Source organism: the organism of the source record quoted next, unplaced genomic scaffold, assembly GCF_019419815.1.
Source record: "Pyrus x bretschneideri cultivar Hongxiangsu unplaced genomic scaffold, Pyrus_bretschneideri_v1 Contig58, whole genome shotgun sequence".
Classification (NCBI taxonomy): Eukaryota; Viridiplantae; Streptophyta; class Magnoliopsida; order Rosales; family Rosaceae; genus Pyrus; species Pyrus x bretschneideri.
In genome coordinates this window covers 1,019,131-1,042,103 of record NW_025999796.1, presented here as the reverse complement: position 1 = coordinate 1,042,103, position 22,973 = coordinate 1,019,131, and the positions used below count along the sequence as shown (strand labels likewise).

Here is a 22,973-nt window from a genome sequence, read left to right as displayed (position 1 = left end):
CACGGCACAAGGTCCTGAAGAGCCTACTGTGAGTCCGACTATCGCTTACTCATTCCGACTATCGCTTAGTCATTCTATCCAACTCATGAGGAAATTCTAGATTATGGAAGCGTCATTGAAAAGACGAATCCTCCTCCCAATAATCGTGAGATTTCGATCTATTATGCTAACTTAGATGATGTGTGGCGTAGAAATGAGATGATTGTTGACGATGCATTAACATTTGCAATAGCTATTGAGATCATGTTGAGCGATGATATTGAACTGCGTTCCGTTGATGAATGTCGATGTAGAACTGATTAGTCAAACTGGAAACAAGCAATCCAAGTTGAACTCGATTCACTTACGAAATGTAAGGTGTTTGGACCTGTAGCTCCTACTCCTCCACATATGAAGCTCGTTAGCTACAAGTGGGTTTTCGTTTGGAACCGTAACGAGAAAAACAAAATTGTGCGTTACAAAGCTCGTCTTGTTGCACAAGGCTTCTCACAACACCCCGGGATTGACTATGATGAAACTTATTCACTTGTTATGGATGTGATTACTTTTTGCTACCTTATTAGTTTGGTAGTTTCCGAAAAACTACATATGCAGTTGATGGACGTAGTAACAGCGTATCTTTATGGGGATCTTGATACGGAAATCTATATGAAAGTTCTCGAATGACTTACATTGACTGGTTCAAATATTTCCAAACCCCGAAACACGCTCTCAATTTGGCTGAGGCGTTCACTTTACGGTTTGAAGCAATCTGGAAAAATGTGGTATAACTATCCAAGTGAGTATTTAACTAGTCAAGGATATGTGAACAACGAACTATGCCTTTATATTTTCATTAAGAAGTCATATTCCGATTTGCAATTGTTGCAGTATATGTTGATGGCATAAACCTTATCAGAACTCCTGAAAAGCTCGCAAGAACTGCCGCGCACCTGAAGTCGGAATTTGAGATGAAAGATCTAGGTAAGACTCGATACTGTCTCGATCTCAAGATAGAGCATTGTTCGGATGGAATCTTAGCACATCAATCGAACTACACCCAGAAGGTATTACACCGCTTTAATGAGGATAAAACAAAGCATTCGAGTACTCCTATGGTCGTTTGATCGCTAGATGCAAAACAAGATCCCTTTCGTCCAAAGGAGGATGATGAAGAGATTTTGGGGCCTAAAATTCCTTATCTACGTGTGATAGGTGCTTTATTGTACTTAGCTCAATGCACTAGACCCGACATCTCATTCGTTGTTAATCTTTTGGCAAGATATAGTAATGCATCTACACACAGACACTGGACTGGCGTGAAAGACATTTTTCGTTACCTTAAGGTACTATTGATTTAGGTTGTTCTATCCCTATGGATCCTCGAGTGATGCCGCACCCCCTGTTTCTCGAGTCGATTCTCACCTTATTGGTTATGTCGATGCAGGATACTTATCTAATATGCACAAGGTGCGTTCTCAAACGGGTTATGTCTTTACCGTTAGAGGCACAGCAATCTCTTGAAGGTCAACTAAATAGACCTTATTTGCCACTTCGTCTAACAATGTTGAAATTCTCGCCTTAAATGAAACAACTCGTGAATGCTTTTGGTTAAGAGCAATTGTGGACCATATTTGAAGCTCCTGCGATCTTTATCCCACCATTGATGTGCCAATGACAATCTTTGAAGACAATGCAGCATGCATTGAACAACTCAAGAAGGGTTATATCAAAAGAGACAACACCAAGCGCATCAACAACAAGAGTATTAGAAGGTTGAAGTCATGCAAATCCGTTCACAAGACAATCTAGCCAAACTCTTCACCAAATCACTCCCGAAGACGACGTTTTAGAAGCTTGTTCATGGAATTGTTATGCGTAAACTTTCTGAGTTGTAACATTACTATTTCTCTTTGGAATTGTGTCAAACTCATGGGGAGTATCCTGAAGATACTTGTTTGATCTTAATGTACTCTTTTTCCCTACGATTAGGAGCATTTTTCCCACTGGGTTTTTGCTACCTAACTAGGTTTTAACGAGGTACTCACCTTGGGCTGGTCATATCCTTGATGACATCTCGTAGACATTTCTTTTGACTTTGCATTTCTCACGCATTTTCCCTTAGACTATGGATTTTGTCCCTCCTCGGTTTTTGCCATAGCCTTAGGGTTTTTTAGTGAGACTTACTACTTATGCAAGTTCCTACCTTATTGAAAATAAGCGTTGTTCTTTAGGATCAGCGTTGATAAGTCGACTTCCTCAACTTCTGCATGATGCTAAATCTATCTTGAGTATTTACACACTCAAGGGGTAGTGTTGTAAACTTTCCTAGTTTAAGTGTGATTGTGTAAATTTTAGATTAAATTTGATTCTAGTTATCAATTCCTATTACAACTTGTATTACTCGAGGAAAAATGAATATTTTCTTTCCTTTTATTACTATAATAAAGACACAATATAGGAGAGATAACAATACACATTTCTTTACAATTCTACAAACACATCCCTCTCAATCTTTCTACCCTTGCCGCCAACCCTCTTTAACCTTGTCAGATAAAATAAGCTACAACACCTAATTAAAAAGTTTAGAAATGTAATCGATTAAAATTAAAATTAAAATTCAGACAAAAAATTGACAGCTTTATGTAAGTTGAGAGATAAACCGACAAACATCTCCAATAATAATAAAAGAAATACAAAATTAAACCTCGCCGCAAAGATTTGTACTTTGGAGGCGGTAGCAGCCGTCTTAGATACAAAAACTAGCTCACATTTTCCACTGTCCACATCCGGCCAACACCCCCACATTTCCTTAGCTGGCTTCTGTTGTTCATCCACCACCACCCGCTGCCCAAATACCATCCATCCCACTACATAACCACCACCCAAAATGCAATCACCGGCAGCAACAATGGCGGCGGCGATGCTCCTCCTCCTCCTGCCGATGGCGTCGATTGTGGTGACTGCGGGAGCAGCCAACACAAACAGCGTGTACAGTCCATGCTTAGACACCAAGATTCAGAGGTCCGACGGCTTCACATTCGGGATCGCATTCGCGTCCAAGAACTCCTTCTTCCTAAACGGGAACCAGTCGCATCAGCTCTCCCCCTGCGACCGCCGCCTCTCACTGTCCTCCGCCAAGTCCCAGCTCGCGCTCTTTAGACCCAAAGTCGATGAGATCTCCCTCCTCACTATCAACACCTCTTCTTTCCAACCGGTAAATGAAACTCTTATATTTTACTGTTCTTCTGCTACAGTTTTTGAGCTGGATTGAAATGCGACTGTCTGATTACCCAATTGATGGGATTGGTTCCGATGCTCTTGATTCTTTGTACCATGTATGTTCATGTGATTATCCATTAGCCCACTTGGATTTAAACCCTTTTGTGACTATTTTAGCCGGCAATGTAGCGATAAATGAGCAATAGAATCTGACATCTTTAGAAAGGAAAATTGAAGTGTATAAATCGTACTGTGAGAGTTACATAAGCTGGGGAGGTCAAGTTAGCAAGAATTCTTAAGTAAATAGTGAAAAGAAACTACGGTGCATTCGTTTAAGTCTGCAAGGATCTTCTAGTCTTTAGTTTTCTTCTGCATCATGTTCACTGAAGAATTTTTATTTTACAATATAATGTTTGGAGTGCATTTGGTTTAGCGGGCTTTGTTTGAGGGTAAAGGGTGAAAGAATTGGATTGCTTTTGATCATTTGCTCTTCCCTCCGTGTAAGAGATACAAAGCTGCCAAGGTTCATACTTGTACTGAAATTGTCTGGGGTTCTTGTAGATACAGATGTATTATTCGATTTTCTGAGTATTAGAATAACTATTAGCTGCATTTTAGTGCTGTGTTAAGAGACATAAAATGGATATTTTTTTCCTGTTTTTGTAGTAATTAACTGTTCTGCTAGTCCATGATATGTAATGCTTTCACTTAGAGAAATTTGCATGATTCAGAAGCTCTATCTAACGTATGATCATGATTCATGAGTAGTATGCACTGACTAGTGAGCTTCATACATGGTTACGGAAGATAAAGGAAATTACAGAGGAAGAGGATACTTTGGGATCTTCTGAGGAGCTGTCTTATTGACTGTTTCATTATTTCAGTATAACTTCAAGAGGAATCATTTCTGATCAATTACTACGGAAGAAAATGCTAACCTATGACTAAGAAATTCCATTGAGAGATTTAGATTTGCTTCATGAATTTTGATAGGGTACTTGACCTTCAGATAGAATTCGGTGCGGGTTTTCCTTTTCTGCTGTCAACTAATACTACTCATCCCATTATATCTGAAGGTCGAATTTGGTCCTTCTTGCAAGGCTCTCCCACTCTTAATATTGGTTTTGAAGATCGGCACAGGGGTAATCTCAAGCTCAGTGACATTTATTATAGGCCTGTTAGCTGGAGCATTTATTTTGCCACCATTTATTGGTGTATTTGGAAGTGGAGATGTAAAAAAAAACATATACGATCAATTCCAGCTTCCCTGTAACCCAAAATTTATGTTTCTGACTTTCATAGATACTGGGGTGGAGGAAGCCAACTCCTCTGCTGTTCGCAATCCCCCACGTAGTAACGTCTTACTTGGTTGAGTTGGAATCCCTCTCCTCATAGTACAATCAAGTTAGAAAAGATATAAGGGTGTGGAAAACAAATCATTCATTGTCATGGGAAACCTGGAAATAATTTTGCCCCTATAAAATATAAGAAACTAAACGTAATTACATCTGTGGTGTTGTTTGGTAACTTTGGCTTTGTGTATGTTGACTTGTTGCTTTTCTTAACTTTGTATTCATTTTCCTGTCCTGTGTTTTATCGTGACATGGATCACGTCATTAAATGATATGCCCTTTTGAGCTTTCTAGGATTCATATGGTGGATACATGGTGGCGTTCGCTGGAAGAAAATATGCTGCAAGATCTCTCCCTGCCTTTGTTGCAAACAGCACATACATAGTGACAAGTTTTACCTTGGTAAGTATGCATAATTTTGAAGAGCTTCGCTCTCTTGCGCATGAAAGGACAAAAATTAAGGGTACTGGTATCCACACACCCATTTTTACTTCTCACACACCCTCTTAATTTTCGACCGTCGGATCGAATGAATTGAAGAAGACCAATGGCAAAAAATTGACAAAGGTGTGTAGGAGTTAAAAATGGGTTGAATAGCACTTTCCAAAAAGAATGGTTGAGATTTAACTAAAGCCCTTCACTCGTGAAAAAACATGTGCGGGGGAGAATTTCCGTAACTTTGAAAGAGTCGATGTTTGTTAAATGGTTTTCCTTTTGTAAATTCTCTAATCCAACAAATGGGTTTTGGTGAAGGTACTCGAGTTTCAAAAGGGTAGGCTGCAAAACTTGTATTGGAAGAGAGATGGGTGTGCCAAATGCACAGGAAACTCCAATTTTGTTTGTCTTAACAAACAAGACTGCGCCATTAAAATGTCAAGCTGTAAAAACAGAGGGGGTTCTGTAGATTGCAGTCTCGGGATACAACTGGCTTTCTCCGGTACAGATAAACATCTCTCGGTTCTCAATTCATGGTATGAGGTGGAGAACCTTCGGCAGTATTCTCTCTATGGCTTGTATTCCAATCTCAGAGATTCTCTCACGAGCCAGTATAACAAGTTCTTCTAAACCTCTACTCCAAAGTATCGATTTAATGTGTTCGTGCATAATGATGTTTGATTTTGTCATTCTTAATCGTTGCTTCCTCTGTCTGTCCTCATTGTTGTCCTCTCTGTTTTTTTTGCGATTTGGTATACCGAAATTTCTACAGATGTTGGACTTGTAATTATTACCGGTATAAGATTGTTGCGAGTGATATGTTTTTCTAGACCTGTTATTGTTGCAATCAGATATTCATCGTTTCATGCTGTGCAGCAGATAGAGTTGTCGTGTAAATTGAGAATGTATGCGGCCCTATCTTCTACAGTTGGTTTGAGGACTGATGGAAGCTGCTATAGACTTAAATTTGAACTCTTCACCGTCGTTTTGATAACAGAAATCGCTGCCATGCCTCTGGTCTCGGGGTCCCTGGCGAAAAGTTTTCAGGCATTACTCTGTTATATAATTTGTAATCGAGTCCCTCTTAGTTGCATCTGTACCTGTTCGTTCAACTTTTCATGTACTCGTACTTGGTAGCAATGTCGGACTGCAATATACCCACATTAACAGGGTGGACACGAACATAAACTACGAGTTATGACAGGTTTAGCGAACATCATTTTCGTGTCCTTAAAATTCTGATAGCATTTTCGCAACACTTGCATTGTGTTGTTGCAAGTGTTTCTCTATACAAATTTGAATAACACCAGATCACAAAGAAAATTAATGTGCATTAAACCATATTCTATAACCGCGGCAACGTATATTTGTACATACAAATTCCTCTTCCCAATTAAAAAAGAAATGTCCGGTTTATGTTTTAAAGAATAACCGGAAGCTATCCGGTAGAAACTTATATACCGATTAATCTCATGAAAAACCTAAAATATTTCAAGAGAAAGAGGAAATCCGACGACCATTTCAATTGTTCTGAATTAGGATGCTGCAGAATCTGAAACTGGATCAGTAATGAATACCATGAATATGCTGCCTCAGTGCTCTGTAGCTGGAAAAGAGGATGGGGAGGCGGAAAAGGTGTGAAATCTTCAACTTCTTCGGCTTGTTGCATTCATGAAGCGAGGTTGCTGATGCCAAAATAGACTGTTTTCTGCTGAAAGGCATTAATAGCGTAATCAACTACAAAATGGCCGAACTGTGATTTGAAACGAAGGCCATATCCGAGCCCAACTCCGCATCCTGGTTTGCCAAGCCTCAGAGCTGGGTTTCCTGAAACTCCAAAATTAAATCGACTTGATATCAGGCAAATAAACAAATTTAGGAGATCAGAAGTACAATAACAACGGAAAAGGTAATGTGGTAATGTGGCCATGTAGTAACAAACAGAAGGTTAAGTGCGGTCAGGGATTAGCAAGAGCAAGATAATCACCCTAAGATGCAGAAAGTTGCCCATGAATCTTATAAGAGGGTTGGAAACTAAGCCTCTGAGCCTGCACCAAAAGGTGATTAGTTACTCCAATCAGCGGTAGAACTTACCACTGGAAAGAGACTGGACTTGGGTATGCTGGGTGGAGTGCTACCTTTGACAATAGGTTGTTTGTATCAATGACTCGACTATGGAAAAGAAAAACCTTCTAAGACACAGCTCTCCAGGATCGAACTCTCATTTGTTCTGCTAAGTTGCTAACCAAGTGTTGCTTTTTGGGGCTTACTGCTAAAACTGGCCGCACAAAAATATTATTTCGTCAGCTGGCCCTTAAAAACATTTGTAACAATGCGAACCTTTACTGATCAAGTTGAAAAGAGAGGGACCACATTGACGGGGTTAAATTGCAACTAAATTCACTGAAAAGATTTAACTCATGTCATTCTTCATCCACTCTTGTATTTGAGTGTTCACGTGGCAGTCGTTAACTTGAGCTGCTTGATATAGCTTGAGTTCTGAAACAGCATCATTATTGCAAGGCCACCGACTCACTGCAAAATCGAACCAGAGCAGTGGCATCCCTAATGCTAAAACGAAAAATGGACAGCAGGCACAATAAGTCAATTCCTTGAAAAGAAATTGTAAGATTAGCTCATCAGCAAGAGAGGAGTGCTGGTGAGGTAGAGAGTGCTATTGGAGAAAATAAGGAGCAAATCAGTGCTCGAATAGCAGGGTTCACCAAGATGGTGAATAAACAAGGTTAAGAAAGCTAACAAGGGTAGAGGAATACACTGCCAGCGAAACCAATAGGAGGGCAGTCAAGTGGAAAGGATGAAAACCGAACAAGATGGGAAATATTCTTGGTCAAGACTCAAAACAATACTCGGGCAATGCGAAAGGTGGATATTCCAACAATTCATAGAAACTAACCGAGAAATTGGGTAAGGAAGTGAAGTTCTTTCAGTTGAGTTCAATGAAGGATGATCATAAAGTTATATATGCGTCCACATTCTTGGTAGGTAAGGCTGATATTGGTTCCAAAATTACCAAGTTGGAAAAGGAAGAAATCAGCAGTATGGTTCAGAAGTCTTCCACACCAACATTGTCACTGACCATTCACGACCAAAATACAGACGAGTGCTTTGTAATCAATTAGTCAAAAGAAGTTACAGTAAAGGATCTTCGCATCAGTTCTTTCTGAAGACAACAGAAAGAACCGGTATAACATCACCAGCCCCCACTTACTTGCCTAAAAGGTCCACATATAACAGCACCAATCTCAAGCCCAAGGTGACAAGTGACAACAACAGAGGTAAGTGCAAAATCAGTAGCTTTAGGTATACGGTAACAACCTTACCTCCCAATAAGGGAAGGGAAAAGGCCTCCATTACAACTTTGATGAGGTTTTTAGATTGATCATAAATTTCAAGATCAGCAACTTTTTTTTTTTAATCTTCTCATCAGTTTGTTAGCCACAGCCTACAATGTATTTCCTTTCCCTTATTGTAGCAGACTTAATTATTTGGATTAAATTTCCAAGACCGATAAACCAATAACCAAGTCAAAGAGTTGAAATATAACCAAGTGGAATTTGAACTCACCAGGTACATGATGAGAAGACCCCAAATCAGTTCCACAGTCCAAGAAAACAGCACCTTCCACCATCTTGTTCTAAACAGTAGATACAATTTGACCAAAAAAACAAAAGTAAATAGTGAGAATTCATATTTACTACAAACAAGTTGTAACATATTAATTACTCACCAAATACGAGGAATAAGGTGCCTGATAAATCTAATTCGATCGTTTCTTAAAAAAAAAAAAGTGTCTAGGTTAAGCCATATGGCATAGCTGAAAGAATGTTTCTATTCTATTGGTTTAAAATGATTACTGACAAATGATCTTGTAGAAAAGTACTCGGGAAATTCTGGAATGACTTTCGAAGCTAACAAAATAATGCAACAAATGTCCTAGATTATTAGAATTTGAAGCCAAATAAAAACACTGAGGGTATTACATACAAAAGGTAATGTCAACTCGCTATTTGCAACCAGGCATGATCTCCCAGATCCCACTGCTCCTTCACCGTACCCCCGAACACTGCCAAGACCTCCAATTGCAAATGCTTGGTAAGGTGCCATGTCCCCTACGGTGGAACCACCTGTCATTCTGTCCGAGGAAAAAGTATGGGTAACATAGATAGAAAAAGGTTAAAGCATCCATAAATTATACAAAGCAAATAGAAATGAAGAATTGTGCTTCTGAATCACCAAGTGGAACTTATGAAGTTCCTGCTGTGAAAGTGCTTAAGAAAGCGAATAATACACAAACTCAAACCCAAGAATTACCGTGGTTCAGCTATGCGCCTACATCCACAGTGGACACAACAAATCTCCACTATATTAATAACGGGTGAAATAAAATATCTTATCAAACCTTTAAGTTCAAGGCTCGATGAAAAACTAGAGAGGACAAGAACAAGAAAACAAGAAAAAACTCTTATCTTTTTCTCTTCTACACACTCTTCCATTCAATGTTCTCTCACTCTAATTCCTTGAGTGGTATTCAATTGTTTTGCTCTATGCTCACGCTCTCTCTGGAATGGTATCCTGCTCATATTTGGAGGGGAATTCTGAATGGTATTCTCTCTTGCTTGCGATCCAAATTCATGTCAGAAACTTTCCTTATATATCCACGAAAGAGGGCTTTACCAGTTGGAAAGTAATTGGGAACTAATTACCAAAACATATTCCTTCTTCATCTGGGAAAGCAAGTCCAACTGGGAATAGGGTATCATCAAAGACTACTAGTTCTAATTCATGTCAAATGCTTCTTGCACGCTTGCTTCCACCTTTTACATTGTACAAACACTGCCCTCTTGCTCAAACTCTGTACAATAGAATGAGGAACTAGCTCACCTTGTCAAGAGAAATGCCGGCCCAAGTTTGACTCCCTTGGATGCAACGAATTTAAACTTGTTGAAGATTAGCCATTTAGATAGAACTGGTATCCCTTGTTCTATCTGCAGACTGAACTGCACCCAAGACAAACTCCCTGTTAGTTTCACATATCATCTTTCACATTATAGATCAAGATATGAAGAAGCCTTACATGAAAAAAACTATGATCATTTGCCTTTGCGTACTGAGATTCTTGCTTTAGAACTACCATACTATCATGGGGACTTCCACTGCATGAAAATCATCTTATAACGTAAAAAGATTTGTCAAACAAATTCAGAAACTAAAGTGCTCAAAACCTAGATTACCTGCAGGTGACAGGAAACCCATCAAGATCTAGGCTGATAGGGCGCCCATTATCATTCACGGGCCGGACATGCTGTATAGCACACAATGAATTACTGGGGAGTGACAGTGTAGAAGAAATTAGATACCACAAGAATTTTTATAAGTGGATAATGTAGTAAGGTACCTCGAACTTTATGCTAGTTGTACTACTCCATTTGGAACTTGAAGGTTCATTCAGATCCATGCCTACCGATAATCGAGATAAATTCACACCTCCACTACCAGAACGTGAGAAATTGTCCATGGGAATGCCGTGAACCCCTATCTCGGGTGAAATAGAATGCTGAGATGTAAAAAGGGAAACAAAATTTGTATCAATTATGGACGAGTTACGCTAATAGAGAAACCGGATTGCTAAATAGACTCTAGTGAAGTCGTTTATAGTTTTTTTAAGATTCTCCAAGTTGAATAACACAAAAAGAAGATATAAATAGATAACCTGTATTACAAAGGACTGTTGAGCTAGCCATTCGGGTCTCGGTCTTCTATAAGCCAGCAAAACATTAGAATCATACAGCCCCTTATCCCATGACACATCAAGCTTCTCACTTCCCCCAAATAAATTTGGATGTTTGATGCAAAGACTGCAATGAGAAACAAAAACGTAACAGGTTTGTTCAACTAGCCGAAAAACGATGTTATCCCCATATCCTTTCTTGACCCAAATTGCATATCCCGCAAACCAAAAGACCGAAAACTTCAAAACATCAAGAACCCAAATTTCATAAGCTAAAATAAGATAAAAGAAAAGGACACTCTTACCTTCCAATTATCAGAGACAGAGGGCTGCCACTACCATTACTGTGAGAAAAGGAATGGAATCAATCAATCATCCAATGGCGGAAAACAAAGAGTAGAAGGAATGAAAGGAACAAGAACCTCAAAGGAGGAAGCATCAACGAAGCACAAAGCTTGTGAGTGAAATCAACATTGACGTCAATCTTGGCTGTTACATTATTGAACACAAGAATTATGCAGAAATAAAAAAACCAACCCATTAATCCCAAACAAAAACAAAATAAGAAGAAAACTTTCACAAACAAATTAACTAACAATCTTGGGTAGTGAAATGAAGGATTGTTACTATCTCACCTTTGCCAGCATGAATGCTCTTCTGTGCTCCCATCCCGTTCCGATTAACTTTCCTTAACCAGCCATTAAAATTTGAATGGGAATTTAGGACTTTCGAAGGGATTGGGCACTTGCATGAATGAAGAAGCTGCCTAGTGTTCCACAGCGTAGAGGGGAGAGAGAGAGAGAGAGAGAGAGAGAGGGAGAGACTGATGTCCTTAAAAGTGTAATTTGAGCGAGGAGAAAGGGGAAGAAGCAGTTCCTTGCTTCCAATGTTTGTTATCCCTTTTGCTTCTTCAGTGGTCTTCTCTCCACGTGGGTTCCAAGTTTGGGAGCGTTCCATTTTCTAAAAGAACAAAATTCGTCATAAACTAGAACTTCTAATGCTATTCAATACTAAGATTTAGTGATATTCCTTTTTATTGATAAATGAGGGGTCTTAAGTTTGATTATTGTTAAAAACGAATTTAAATAACAGTATTGCTAACTTATTGTAAGGCCAAGCCCACCCATCCCATTGATGTAGATAATATCGTTTGTTCAAAAAAAAGAAAATATATTTAATACATCAACAATCAAATAAAAAAACATTGTTGGGCCATTAAAGAAATAGACCTATTCCAAATATGCGTGTTGAAAATTGAAAGCCCATACTGGAAATAGCATCAGGGGCAAAGTTTATTTCTCGAGAGATATGCTTCCACATCACACAATGGAATGAGGATGCCATTCAGTGAATTGTTGAAATTTTTATACTATTTAATATATTTAATTTCCTTAATTGAATGAACATTTAAATGGTGGGTTTTCAGCAGGAAAACAAAAGGCACTAAGCAGTTCATGTTTGTTGGATTCGTTTTTCCTCAATTTCCAGGAGGTACTTAATGGAAGAATACATGACTTTATTTGCATGATACTTGATTGAAGTGAAAACAAAACTCACTCATCCAGCTCGTAATGACGATGGTGGTAGTGACTATGGTCATCCAAAGGATTGAAAATACATCTAGATGAAGTTACATGGACACAAGCACATGGGCATATGCTAGTCAACACAAATGCTATCACACCATTTCAAAACTAAGTAGAAGTACAAATATATTTATTACTTTGAATGCTTCTTAATTCACTTATGATAGAACAAATCTTATATACATAACCAACACCTTCAAATGCTTGTGTTGGTTGGCAAATGGTCCTGGCCGATTTGCACGAAGGTATAAAGGTTATGTCATCAACGTGTCCAAATTTCATACGAAAGAAAGCGAAAAAAGTATGACTACTCAAAATTGTTGGTGTTGTTTCGAAAGTAAACACTACGAGCTATGCTACTATTAAGGACAAACGGCCTTGCTAAGGTGATGTCACCTATTATGGAATGTTGAAAGATGTGGTTGAAATCCAATAGACCAATGCCTTGAAATTTGAGAAGCAAAGTAAGTTCGTTATATACAGGATCCAATTGATCTAGATTGGCATGTTGTTGTTAATATGACTCTGAGGGATCTATTTGATATGCATTGTACATATTCTTCTCAGACCCCAACAATAGTGCCTCAAGTAGATCCTTATGCACCCTAGTAATTGAATGAAACTATATTATGAATGATGATGATGATGTTGGTTGGGTCAGGGAAGGAGTGGATGGGGCAACCGTAGACACAAATGTTGAAGAAGTTGATGATCCTCCTGAAAATGAGATGGAAGAATGATTGGTCATATAGTGCATTAGTTGCTAGTTATATTGCAAATTCTTTGAATCATGTGACCATTTCATTACTTCTAATTGACATTATCTATTTTTTGTCATTGTAATTGATATTATGTTTATTAGTGCATGTCTTCTTTATATATATATATATATATATATATATATATATATATATAAGGTAATTGGCTATATATTATATTTATTTACATCAACTTTTTGTGAGGAAAAGGTAAAACAGTGGAGGAACTCATTCCCCATCTCCAGTGAGAGCTAAAAAGGGTAGGTCACAAGCCCGATCATCTCAGCAGCGTGGACAAAGTTCGAATCAGCCTCAACTATTTAGCGGTCTCAACATGCCACGTTCAATCAGACCTAAGAATAACCACCAGTTACAAAGCCTACACAATCTCAGTTAAAGACACAACTACTTCAACACAATCCATTTGCCTCTAGTCATGAGGATGAGCTTTCGACGACTTCAATAAATTGAGAAGAATAATATTATTAAGTTTATAATAGTGATGAATTATGGTTGCTTTAAACATCTATAGGAATGTTCTCAGGCAAATAAGATTAATCGTGCACATTGAAGTGCTTCTCATAGAACTGGTCTTACTTCATTTGCTTAATTAAAACATAAGGTAACAGCACTAGTTTTTGACTTAACAAATAGTTTCTTCTCATAGGCATGTTTATTTTCTAAAGAAACAAAAATAACACAATTAAATTGTATATGTATAGGTGCAAGTTTAAATTTTCATGTGTGCTTGTTTTTTTTTTTTTTTTAGACTCGTCAAATATGTAGTAGCACAAAGAGATAGACACCTTTGGTACATGACATTCACAAAGTAGAAAAGTCTTCATTAGTAGAGAGAAATTATAAAAGAACAAACAAACTAGTTGCAATAGTAGTGTTATTGTACAGAGCATTATGAAACTAAGAGGTTAAATCTTATGTAAACTAGTGGCAGCAACTATGCTCTAAACTTTCATAATTTGGGGCTTATGTAAATTGTCCCTCTGTATAAGAACCTCTTTTTTTTTTTTTTTTTTTTTTTTTTTTTTTTTTTTTTGAACTGCAACCTTTGTATAACAACCTCTTAATAGGAACCTCCTCTGTGTAATCCAAAAACATCATAATCCTATTCTTTAACAATTATGAACAGTTTGATTAACATTTTGTGATTAGTTTTTGGCTTTCATGGATAGCTGGACAGTCATGAATATTATTAAAACATCAGATTGCATTTGACATGGAAAGCTAGAAGTCTTTTCTGCATTTAAAGAATTCATTACTAACACGATTATATATGTTGTTCTCTTAAAATGAGATAGAAGAGAGAGAAAATTGATCGATTAAACATGCTTATAAAAACGCGAACAAGGAAAACAAAGAATGACGATGAAGACTTTTGACAAGGAAAGTGGCGACATTGTTGTAAGTATGAATTAGTTTTCCCTCAAAATATATGACGAAGATTGCATATTCACATTGTTTTTATTAGTTAGGTTGTGTATTACTTTTGTGTTTTTGGTCATGTGAATTGATTGGGGCATGTTTAGAATCAATTTAATGAATGCTTGGAAGAAGGGAAGATCATGAGCACGATGAGGATTATCGAGCGGAGGTGTTTACTAGAGTTATGGGACATGATGCACATGGACGTATTTGCATGTATGAAATAGGTACAACTCCATCTCAAGTGTTTGGTCAAAGTTCAAGATCTTCTGACATTAATGAGGATAGCATACGAGAGGAGGTAGAAAGACAATATAAGACCCAAATAGATAATCTTAAATCAAAGCATGAATATGAAATTGGAGATCTTCGATCCAAGTACAATGAAGTCAGTTTGAAACTCTATCTCATGATGACTCATTGGTTTCCAAGTTAACACATCAGCAAGCGAACGTGAACATGTATACTATATTCTAATGTGATTATGTTTTCTTTTCAATTTATTAGAACAATTTAGATGCGACAAGTAGATTAATTTTGATTTCTTCTATTTATTGTTTTGATGTTAAACATAGATGCCAAATACATCAAACTAGCAACAAGGAACACTTGGAATGAGCACCAGCCTCAGTTAGACCCACATGCATAGAAGCAATTGCTTTCATAAAAGATTTGTGAGAAGAACATTATATTGATAAATTAGATTAAACTTTTTATTGAAAGTTGTATAATTTTCATTTCAAGTTTGGATGGAAGGTTATGATGGAGAGTCTCAATCATAATTAAACTTTTGAACTATGTTGGAGCATTTGAAATAAAGAATATGTTCATGAACTTTTGGGACAAGATTTTTCATATTTGACTTTTCACTCTTTAGTAGGATTATGAATTAGGATATATGAATGGTGTTTTTTAATGTTAGCAATTATAAAGCACAATTCAACATTTGATATTGGTACAATTGTGAATAAGATTAAAAAATGCAGCCTAATGCTTTTGTAGAAAATTTCATTTCTGACATGTTTTTATTTCGACGACAATAAATTGTAGGGTTTAAGCATTTATGACGTGTCAAACACATCAAAAATATTTTGTTTAATTCCACATCATAGTAGTTACGACATCAACTTTGTGTTGCAAAACCGTCGTAAAATAACTTTGCAACCCTAACAATACGTCGCAATAAATTGAGAAAACTTTACAATACGGGTTTTTTGCAACACAAGTACAAGCGTCGCATGATTGGCGCTATACCACAATTTGTGACACTTTCATGGTTTTACATGACGAGATTTTAGCGTCATATTTAAGGAGTTTTTTTTTTTTTTTTAATTTTTTTTTTGTAATGAATATCATTTTTCTTTGGATGCTTTTATCATTTTTTTAGGAAGAAAGAAGATTAACTTAAAGAGAAACCTTGGAGACACCCAAGGCCTCGAGAATCATACAGGAGAGACTTTTTTGCTTGGGTAGGAAAACACCCATCCCAAATATATAAATTAGTACAATTATGCCAAAGAGAAGTAATAGCGTCCTCTATGAAGTTTGCTTCCCTGTAGACATGATTCCATTCTACCAGCTCAAATGATGAGGCAAGCCCTTTAATGTCCTCAACAATGAACCTAATTCTCCATAGAACTGCACACTTTCCAAAAACTACATCAATGACAACCTTCGAGTCCCCTTCCACCACAATTTTATTGATTTGACGTTGTTTGGCCAGAGCCAAGGCATCCTAAAGAGCTCAATTTTGATGGGTCGGTGAAGGGCTCTTCTGCTACTAATGGTGTTGCTTGAGATTTTAGTCTTCCTTGGTTTCTATCTCAAATTAGCCTTCAAGAACTCTTTACTAGTTGTAGCCACTGCTATCAAACAGCGAGTTGGATAAGATTTAATCTATTTAAAAACAAAATTATTTCTATCATTCCACATTTGCCAACAAAGAATTAGGATTTTACTAAGATCATAAAGATCATCTTTATCTAAAGCTGACATCCCCATTAACCAATCATTCATATTGGTAATGGAGTAGGGTGGAGACAAGTTATTACAAAGCTTCCAAACTTCTTGCGCATGAGTACAGTAAACAAAACGGTGTAGTTGATCCTCCTCTGCAATATTGCATATAGGGCAAAGAGTTTGACCATTATGATTATACTTACTTAATCTTTTGAAGGTAGACAATTTATTTCTTATAAGCAACCAAGCAAAAAATTTAATATATATGGAATAATAAGTTTCCACACTTTTTTAGTAACTCTTTGAAAGGTTTGCTGTTGGTATCATCAATTTGAATCCAAGTAGCTGATTTTAACCAAAAATTTCCATTAGGAGGCAGTCCCTAGATAAACTTATCCTCCATATCACTTATAAGGATAAGGATGACAAAAATTTTATCTGCCACATCATGAGGCAGCAATTGAAGGATTAACTCCTTGTTCCACATTTTATCTACCATCACATCACTAACTTTTAGATTTAAATTTAAAGAGTTTATTAAATGTTGAACGAGAATGGACAGTGAAAAAGGAAAAACCCAATTATGGGACCAAAACAATATGTTTTGACAATTTCCCACAATTCATTCCATCTTCTAAAGTATGTTCAAAATATTCTAACATATTTTGTGAATTACTAAAATCTAACAGTAATGCTGCATGCACACAACCTTTTTCCCATTTCTTTATTTTTTTTCCTAATCTTGTGGATCTATAGTATCTAAATTTAATATATTTACTGCTATATTTATTTGTTCAATTCCCTTAAGTATGATATCCTATTTTTTCTAGGTGGTCAAACCATATTTTCATCTATGTAATCTCCTCTTCTTTGTTCATTATATTGCCCACTTGTTTGTCGTTGAAATTGTTCATCTATTATGGTAGTGTATTTTAGATTATTATTTACTCCTGATCTTCCGCTCTCTTATGCTGGGTTACATTGAATTTTTAGTTCTAATGAATTATTGTACACTTTTGCTCCTAAAATATGTTCTACTCCTATATGTAAAATTACTTTTTTCATTTCTTGGTCTAAAATCATGTGTGGTCCTAAATCATATGTCTTATATTTTTCTAAATATTGTTTCTCATCTAAATTATCAATATCTTCTATGAGTTTACCTACAATATGACCAAAATTTTGCTCAACTAAACTAATATCTAAATTATTAAAGGCATATGTATACTCTAACGAATACTTTCAGTTTCACTTTCATCATCTTCTAATTTATCTAATGGCTTATAATTATTAAATCTAATTGTTGCTTCTCCTGTGCTGGTTTCATATATTTGTACATTATCTGGCTGCCTATTTTTTGCTATTTGTAAATTAGGTAATATCCCTTGGGTTATTTATAAATAGGTATTATCATTAGGTTTTGCTTCTATCATATTTACATGTTTACTTCCAAATGTTTGGACTAAAAATTGAAATTCTTAATAAACTTATGATTGTATTTATCATACACTTTGTATATGGACATTAAACTAATACACAAGTTTTTTTTTTTATTCTCCTTTCATATTATAATTTTTTTGTTCTTATGCTTACTTGAATATATTTACTAAATACATTAATTGCCAAAAAATAATTTGGAATACAACATATAATTGTTAAGTTTGAACTTAAATCAACTTCAATTGTTGCTATTGATGCTTGTTAGTGATTATCTCATCTATCATCGTATATGTATTGACACACCCCAACCGGAATCAAGGCATGTCTTGTGTTCCTTTCAAGTGCAAATATAAAGATAGTATAATGGCACAAGTAAGGGTGTTGAACCACATGGACTGATTAGACCTCAAATTACTAGATTTACGTTAGTAACTTAAAATGCAAGAGAATGTAAATATGAATAATAGAATGATTCATAAATGATTGGAATGGAACTAGGGATACCGATTTCACCATTACAAGCCAATTCCATGAAAATTAAGTCAAAATGCATTCAACTCTCCAATCTGCAACTAGGGTTCATTTTACTTATTTATGATCATCTATTTGATGTGTGGTTGTGATCAAGTACTCTAATATGCAACCTAGTTGTGATGTTCAACTTAGATTAACAAGTAAGAATCCATTTAGAAAAAAGAAAACTTCAAAGAACCAAAGAAATCACATGGCAGGATGTATACATAGCAGTTTCTTCATTATTTCACATGTCCACCAAGATTAAGCATGATGTGTACTATAACGCTGATCAAATAATCTATAAGCAGCCTTAATGGTGATCAAACATTAAGATTAACAAAAAAATTATACTATAAAATCAGTGAATGAAACAAGAACACAGATTGGTAATTTGAGTACTTTAACTTAATAACATAGAGTAGGTTTACAATGCTACATCGAATTCCCCAGCTATGAACTTAATAACACAACATGATTACAAAATATATAAATATCAAGAACAACATGAGTGAAATTAAAGTTCATAGAATAAACCCCCTTGAAACAATTATGATGTTGAACTTCTCCAAGAACAGCGTGGTTACGTGATTTCTTCGGTGGCAACCGATGGTGAAGGGAAATAGGGTTTTATTTATGGGAGAAAACCCAAAGAAAGAGAAGAGAGAGAGCTATGGGCGTCTCCAAAGGGAAGCTTATGTAAAAGTGGCTGAAACTCTCAGTTTTATAAGGTTAAAGAGGTTGTTACAGATTGCCAATACATCCCAGTAATTAGGCATTTAATTCCCACGTTTTTGTGCTGTTATTGGTCTTATAAAGAGCCATATTCATCACCATATTCAATTGTACACTTTGAATCTCTCTCTACATCAGAATCTTTATTCAATTCTCCACTTTCAGCACCATTTTGCCTTATTTACCCTCAAATGGCTCTAAAATACAATTAATTGCACATTAACACAAAAGAGAGTAAAACGCAACCAATTTAACTCAAAAATATCACAAAGAGACTAGGAATGGATAGTATAAATGTATTAAATATATGAGTTATCAGCATGCTGGGCGTGACATGAAGGTGACGTAACCAAAGGTGCAAATGATGTAAGATTGAATAAATTAAAACCGAAACTAGAACTTAATTAACTAATAAGGTGAGTGCGCAATAGTGCTTACAACCCAAAAACTACAAATATTCAGAGCATAGATAATATAAGGGTAAAGCAGTCAAACGAGAGAAGCACTTATTACACAACTAGAGATAAGTTCCTACGTTAAAAATTGAGATATGTCAAAATAACCAGGTAATCCTCAAGTGTCGTATAGTAGGTCATCTATCTAGGACTTAGAGGGGCGAAAAACAAAACGATGAGAGGGCACAAAAAGTAAGAATTTAGCAAAACAATTTGTTTTATGAACATACTAACCCCTCGCTGAAAAACAAGTATAGTTTCCCGAAAATCATACTACGTATACGTATGAAATCAAATGCATGACCATAATAAATTCATAAATATGCCACAACAAAATATCTCAATTGCAATATGAATATAATCAAGTGCTTAACAAGCTATACTAGCACGTAAGTCGGAGTCACCTAATGTGACCTGTAAGACAGGGCTCGGTGTAATAATATACGCTCTAGTACTACAATCATGTGAAGGCTAGTGTTATTCGCTGTCACATACGAGTCGGAATTGCCTATTGCAATTTGTACGATAAGGTTAGTGATAGGAGCATATTTATGTGCCTTAGTTTGCTTGTTTTCTTGCATTTATGTTGCTAGTACTTAGTAATTTTAGTACTTTAAGCTATTTTCGTGTGTTTGTAGGTCCAAAGGGCTAAAGGAGCAAGAAAGTGCATTTTGGAGTAGTTTGGGGCATTAAATGGATTGCATATGCTTAAAGCCAAGTAGATGGACGAAATTGAAGACCAAAGGAGGCTAGGAATAAATAAAGGGATGAAGAAATGAAAATGAAGAACAAAGAGTTCACATTCATCACCAACACAACCATGCATCCACACATTCTTTCTCCATCATTGCCATGCATAACCCACCTTCATTCCAGCCATTCCACATGCATTCATCATCATAACCTAGCTGTCATTCCACTCCTTTGTGCCGTGCATTATTCCCCCTACATTCCACCTAATCCACATGCTTTCCCAACAATATAATTAAGCCAACACATGCACCCATCACCCAACAATCCCCTTTGCCGTGCATTACTCCATCAATTCCAGCCACATTCCACATGCATAACCAACCTAGCTGTCAAAGCACATGCACATTCACCCTAATCACTCACATACACAACCTGCCATCATTCCTACCCATGCCGTGCACTCCCATCCACATTTCCAGCTTTCCTCCTTGCAATTCCACATGCATTTCCAACCTAGCAACACCCCTTTAATCATTCAACCTAGCTGTCATGTTCCCTTTTTTAATCATTCATCTACCTATAAATAAGCATCCATTGCAACCACAAAGGGGGGATTCTCATTCACTCTTCCATATTCAGAAATTCACCAAAAAGAACCCTTGGTGCCGTGCCTTGAGGCACCATTCCCTACTAATCCAAACACCATAAAAAACATCCCCCTTTGGCCGTGCGCATTTCCACCATTCCAAAAATTCATACACACTTCACACCATCACACAACCATTCCTTAGACCTTGTGCAGCAACAAAGAGGAAGAGAAGAGGGCCTAAACATTCATACAATTCAAGTTTGAGTTGTTGGAATGTTTAGGTGTTTCTTTTCCTTTGATTTCAATGTTTAATTTCAATTCTCTTTGTTTTGTACGTATGAGGAACTAAACCCCCCCTTGGCTAGGGGGGATTCGAAATATATGTTTATGCTTGCAATATGATTTGATTACTTCTAATTACGTTTCATAAGTTGTGAATTCAATTTGTTTAACTGTTTGATTGATAACTTATTTATGTATGTTTATTGAGAGTGCACGCTTAATTTTCATGCATGAATATGACGCTAGAATATAAGTGAGTTTCACCTAATAGTTATGAACTTATATTCACAAGTAGTGGAGGTTGCTTATAAACAATCGCGTTAAATGAATTCTTGGCAAGAGTATCATGCATTCATAGTTACAATTGCCTCGTCAACACTTATAATTTTCATAGAGCATAATGATCTCTCATCGTATCTCTTCTATGCATTCATGTTGAGAACCATTGGAGAATGATTTGAATTGTCGCATGCATCATCCAATTCAATAACATAAGGAAAATTTGAGAGTTAATTAGTGCATCACGGTTAACTTGGGGTGTTGAGCATCATGGTTTATTGAAAAGCAATTGGAAATCGTTTTATATGCAAGTGTAACATGTGTGGAGATGAACCCCTTAGCTAGCCATCCCATCCATTCTATTCCATCAAATTCGTTTTACAATCTGTTTTGTTTCCAAGTTTCTGTTTTAATTTCAAATTCATTCAAAACCAACCCCCCTTTACTTTCTTGTTCTTTAGTGCTTAGAATCTGTTTAGTTTATGTTTTAAAATGTTTTGAATCAAGCCATAATCTTAAATTCGTCCAAAATTGGGTTTAAGGTCAGAAACTGCCTAGTTAGTGTTTTTAGGCAGTTTTGAGTCTTTTGAACTTGTTTTGAGTCCTTTGAGTCTTTGTGAACGTTTTTAACCTTGTTTTTATGTTTTTGAGTCAGTTTAGAGGTTTTAGCAAGCCCTCCTAATCCCCGGTCCAGAACGATCCCTACTTACATACTTACTACAATTGACAAAAAGAGGGTTTAATTTGTGTGCGTATAATTATCGCATCAGTTAGCACCTACTTGGATCCAAGGCGAGCGTGTGGTGCTGATGTGAGTGACACATGCAAAACTAGCATGGCCTAGGCTGAGCACTAACACCTGGGTGTAGATGATGAGCCACCATATGAATATGAGTATGCCATAACTTAGTCATTCCAAATAACATAATAAACTCACCTGAACTTATCTGTGCATCCCGTAGGAATTATTTAGTAGTTCACAATAGCATAATATTTATGAGCTGGTAAAATACATATGAAAATGCCATGATCAAATATAAATTTCAACTAGTACAGGCATTATTTTAAAATTAAGTAAAACGTGGCATAACATGCATAAATCAACTTAAAAACATTTGTGGAAACTATACTATATATATATAAACAAAATGCCCACTCACTGGTACGTAGAAGGATCGTAGCCCCTTAGCCTCACTTTTCCTCGTAAGTCCTCGGGGTAAGTCTCCCCTATATTCAAAACAACTAATAAAAATTAACTAAATAACACATATACGGAAAAGTTAGGAAAAACTCCCCATAATTTGCTCGAACGGAAGGTTTGAATATACGAAAATGTTCTACTCGAAGTCACGGACCTACACGTATCAACCACTCGTCGACCAAAGGCCAAGCACACCCTCAAGTGTTGTCCAACTCATGGCCACACGCGTGGCCATGCGCAGGCACGTGCATAGCAGAACCTTAACGGAATCCAGGAATATTCCGTTAAACAGTCAATGGATACTGA

The 22,973-nt window shown here is 36.5% G+C and overlaps 2 protein-coding genes across 2 annotated transcripts; one reads left to right on the top strand and one right to left on the bottom strand.

The window, feature by feature from the left end:
• The first annotated feature begins 2,890 nt into the window (after positions 1-2,890).
• On the top strand, positions 2,891-5,821 carry LOC103957887. Its single transcript, XM_048571272.1, has 3 exons — positions 2,891-3,196; positions 4,848-4,955; positions 5,307-5,821. The coding sequence occupies exons 1-3, from the start codon at positions 2,891-2,893 to the stop codon at positions 5,616-5,618; spliced, it is 726 nt and encodes a 241-aa protein (XP_048427229.1). The 3' UTR covers positions 5,619-5,821.
• Positions 5,822-6,301: 480 nt separating this feature from the next.
• Positions 6,302-11,660, bottom strand: LOC103957884 (outer envelope protein 39, chloroplastic). Its single transcript, XM_009370106.3, has 11 exons — positions 11,373-11,660; positions 11,160-11,226; positions 11,043-11,081; positions 10,720-10,864; positions 10,405-10,563; positions 10,241-10,311; positions 10,084-10,162; positions 9,891-10,006; positions 8,994-9,141; positions 8,574-8,643; positions 6,302-6,815 (listed from the first exon to the last, which is right to left on the bottom strand). Exons 1-11 carry the CDS (start codon positions 11,404-11,406, stop codon positions 6,658-6,660), a joined length of 1,086 nt encoding a protein of 361 aa, XP_009368381.1. The 5' UTR covers positions 11,407-11,660; the 3' UTR covers positions 6,302-6,657.
• Positions 11,661-22,973: the final 11,313 nt, after the last annotated feature.

Coding starts and splice junctions, on each gene's coding strand:
- LOC103957887 (XM_048571272.1), top strand. CDS start 2,891: ATGGCGGCGGCGATGCTCCTCCTCCTCCTGCCGATGGCGTCGATTGTG. Junction 3,197..4,847: donor ACACCTCTTCTTTCCAACCG/GTAAATGAAACT, acceptor TGAGCTTTCTAG/GATTCATATGGTGGATACAT. Junction 4,956..5,306: donor TAGTGACAAGTTTTACCTTG/GTAAGTATGCAT, acceptor GTTTTGGTGAAG/GTACTCGAGTTTCAAAAGGG.
- LOC103957884 (XM_009370106.3), bottom strand. CDS start 11,406: ATGGGAGCACAGAAGAGCATTCATGCTGGCAAAG. Junction 9,142..9,890: donor CCGGCATTTCTCTTGACAAG/GTGAGCTAGTTC, acceptor TTCCTCGGACAG/AATGACAGGTGGTTCCACCG. Junction 8,644..8,993: donor GCGAGTTGACATTACCTTTT/GTATGTAATACC, acceptor TCTACTGTTTAG/AACAAGATGGTGGAAGGTGC.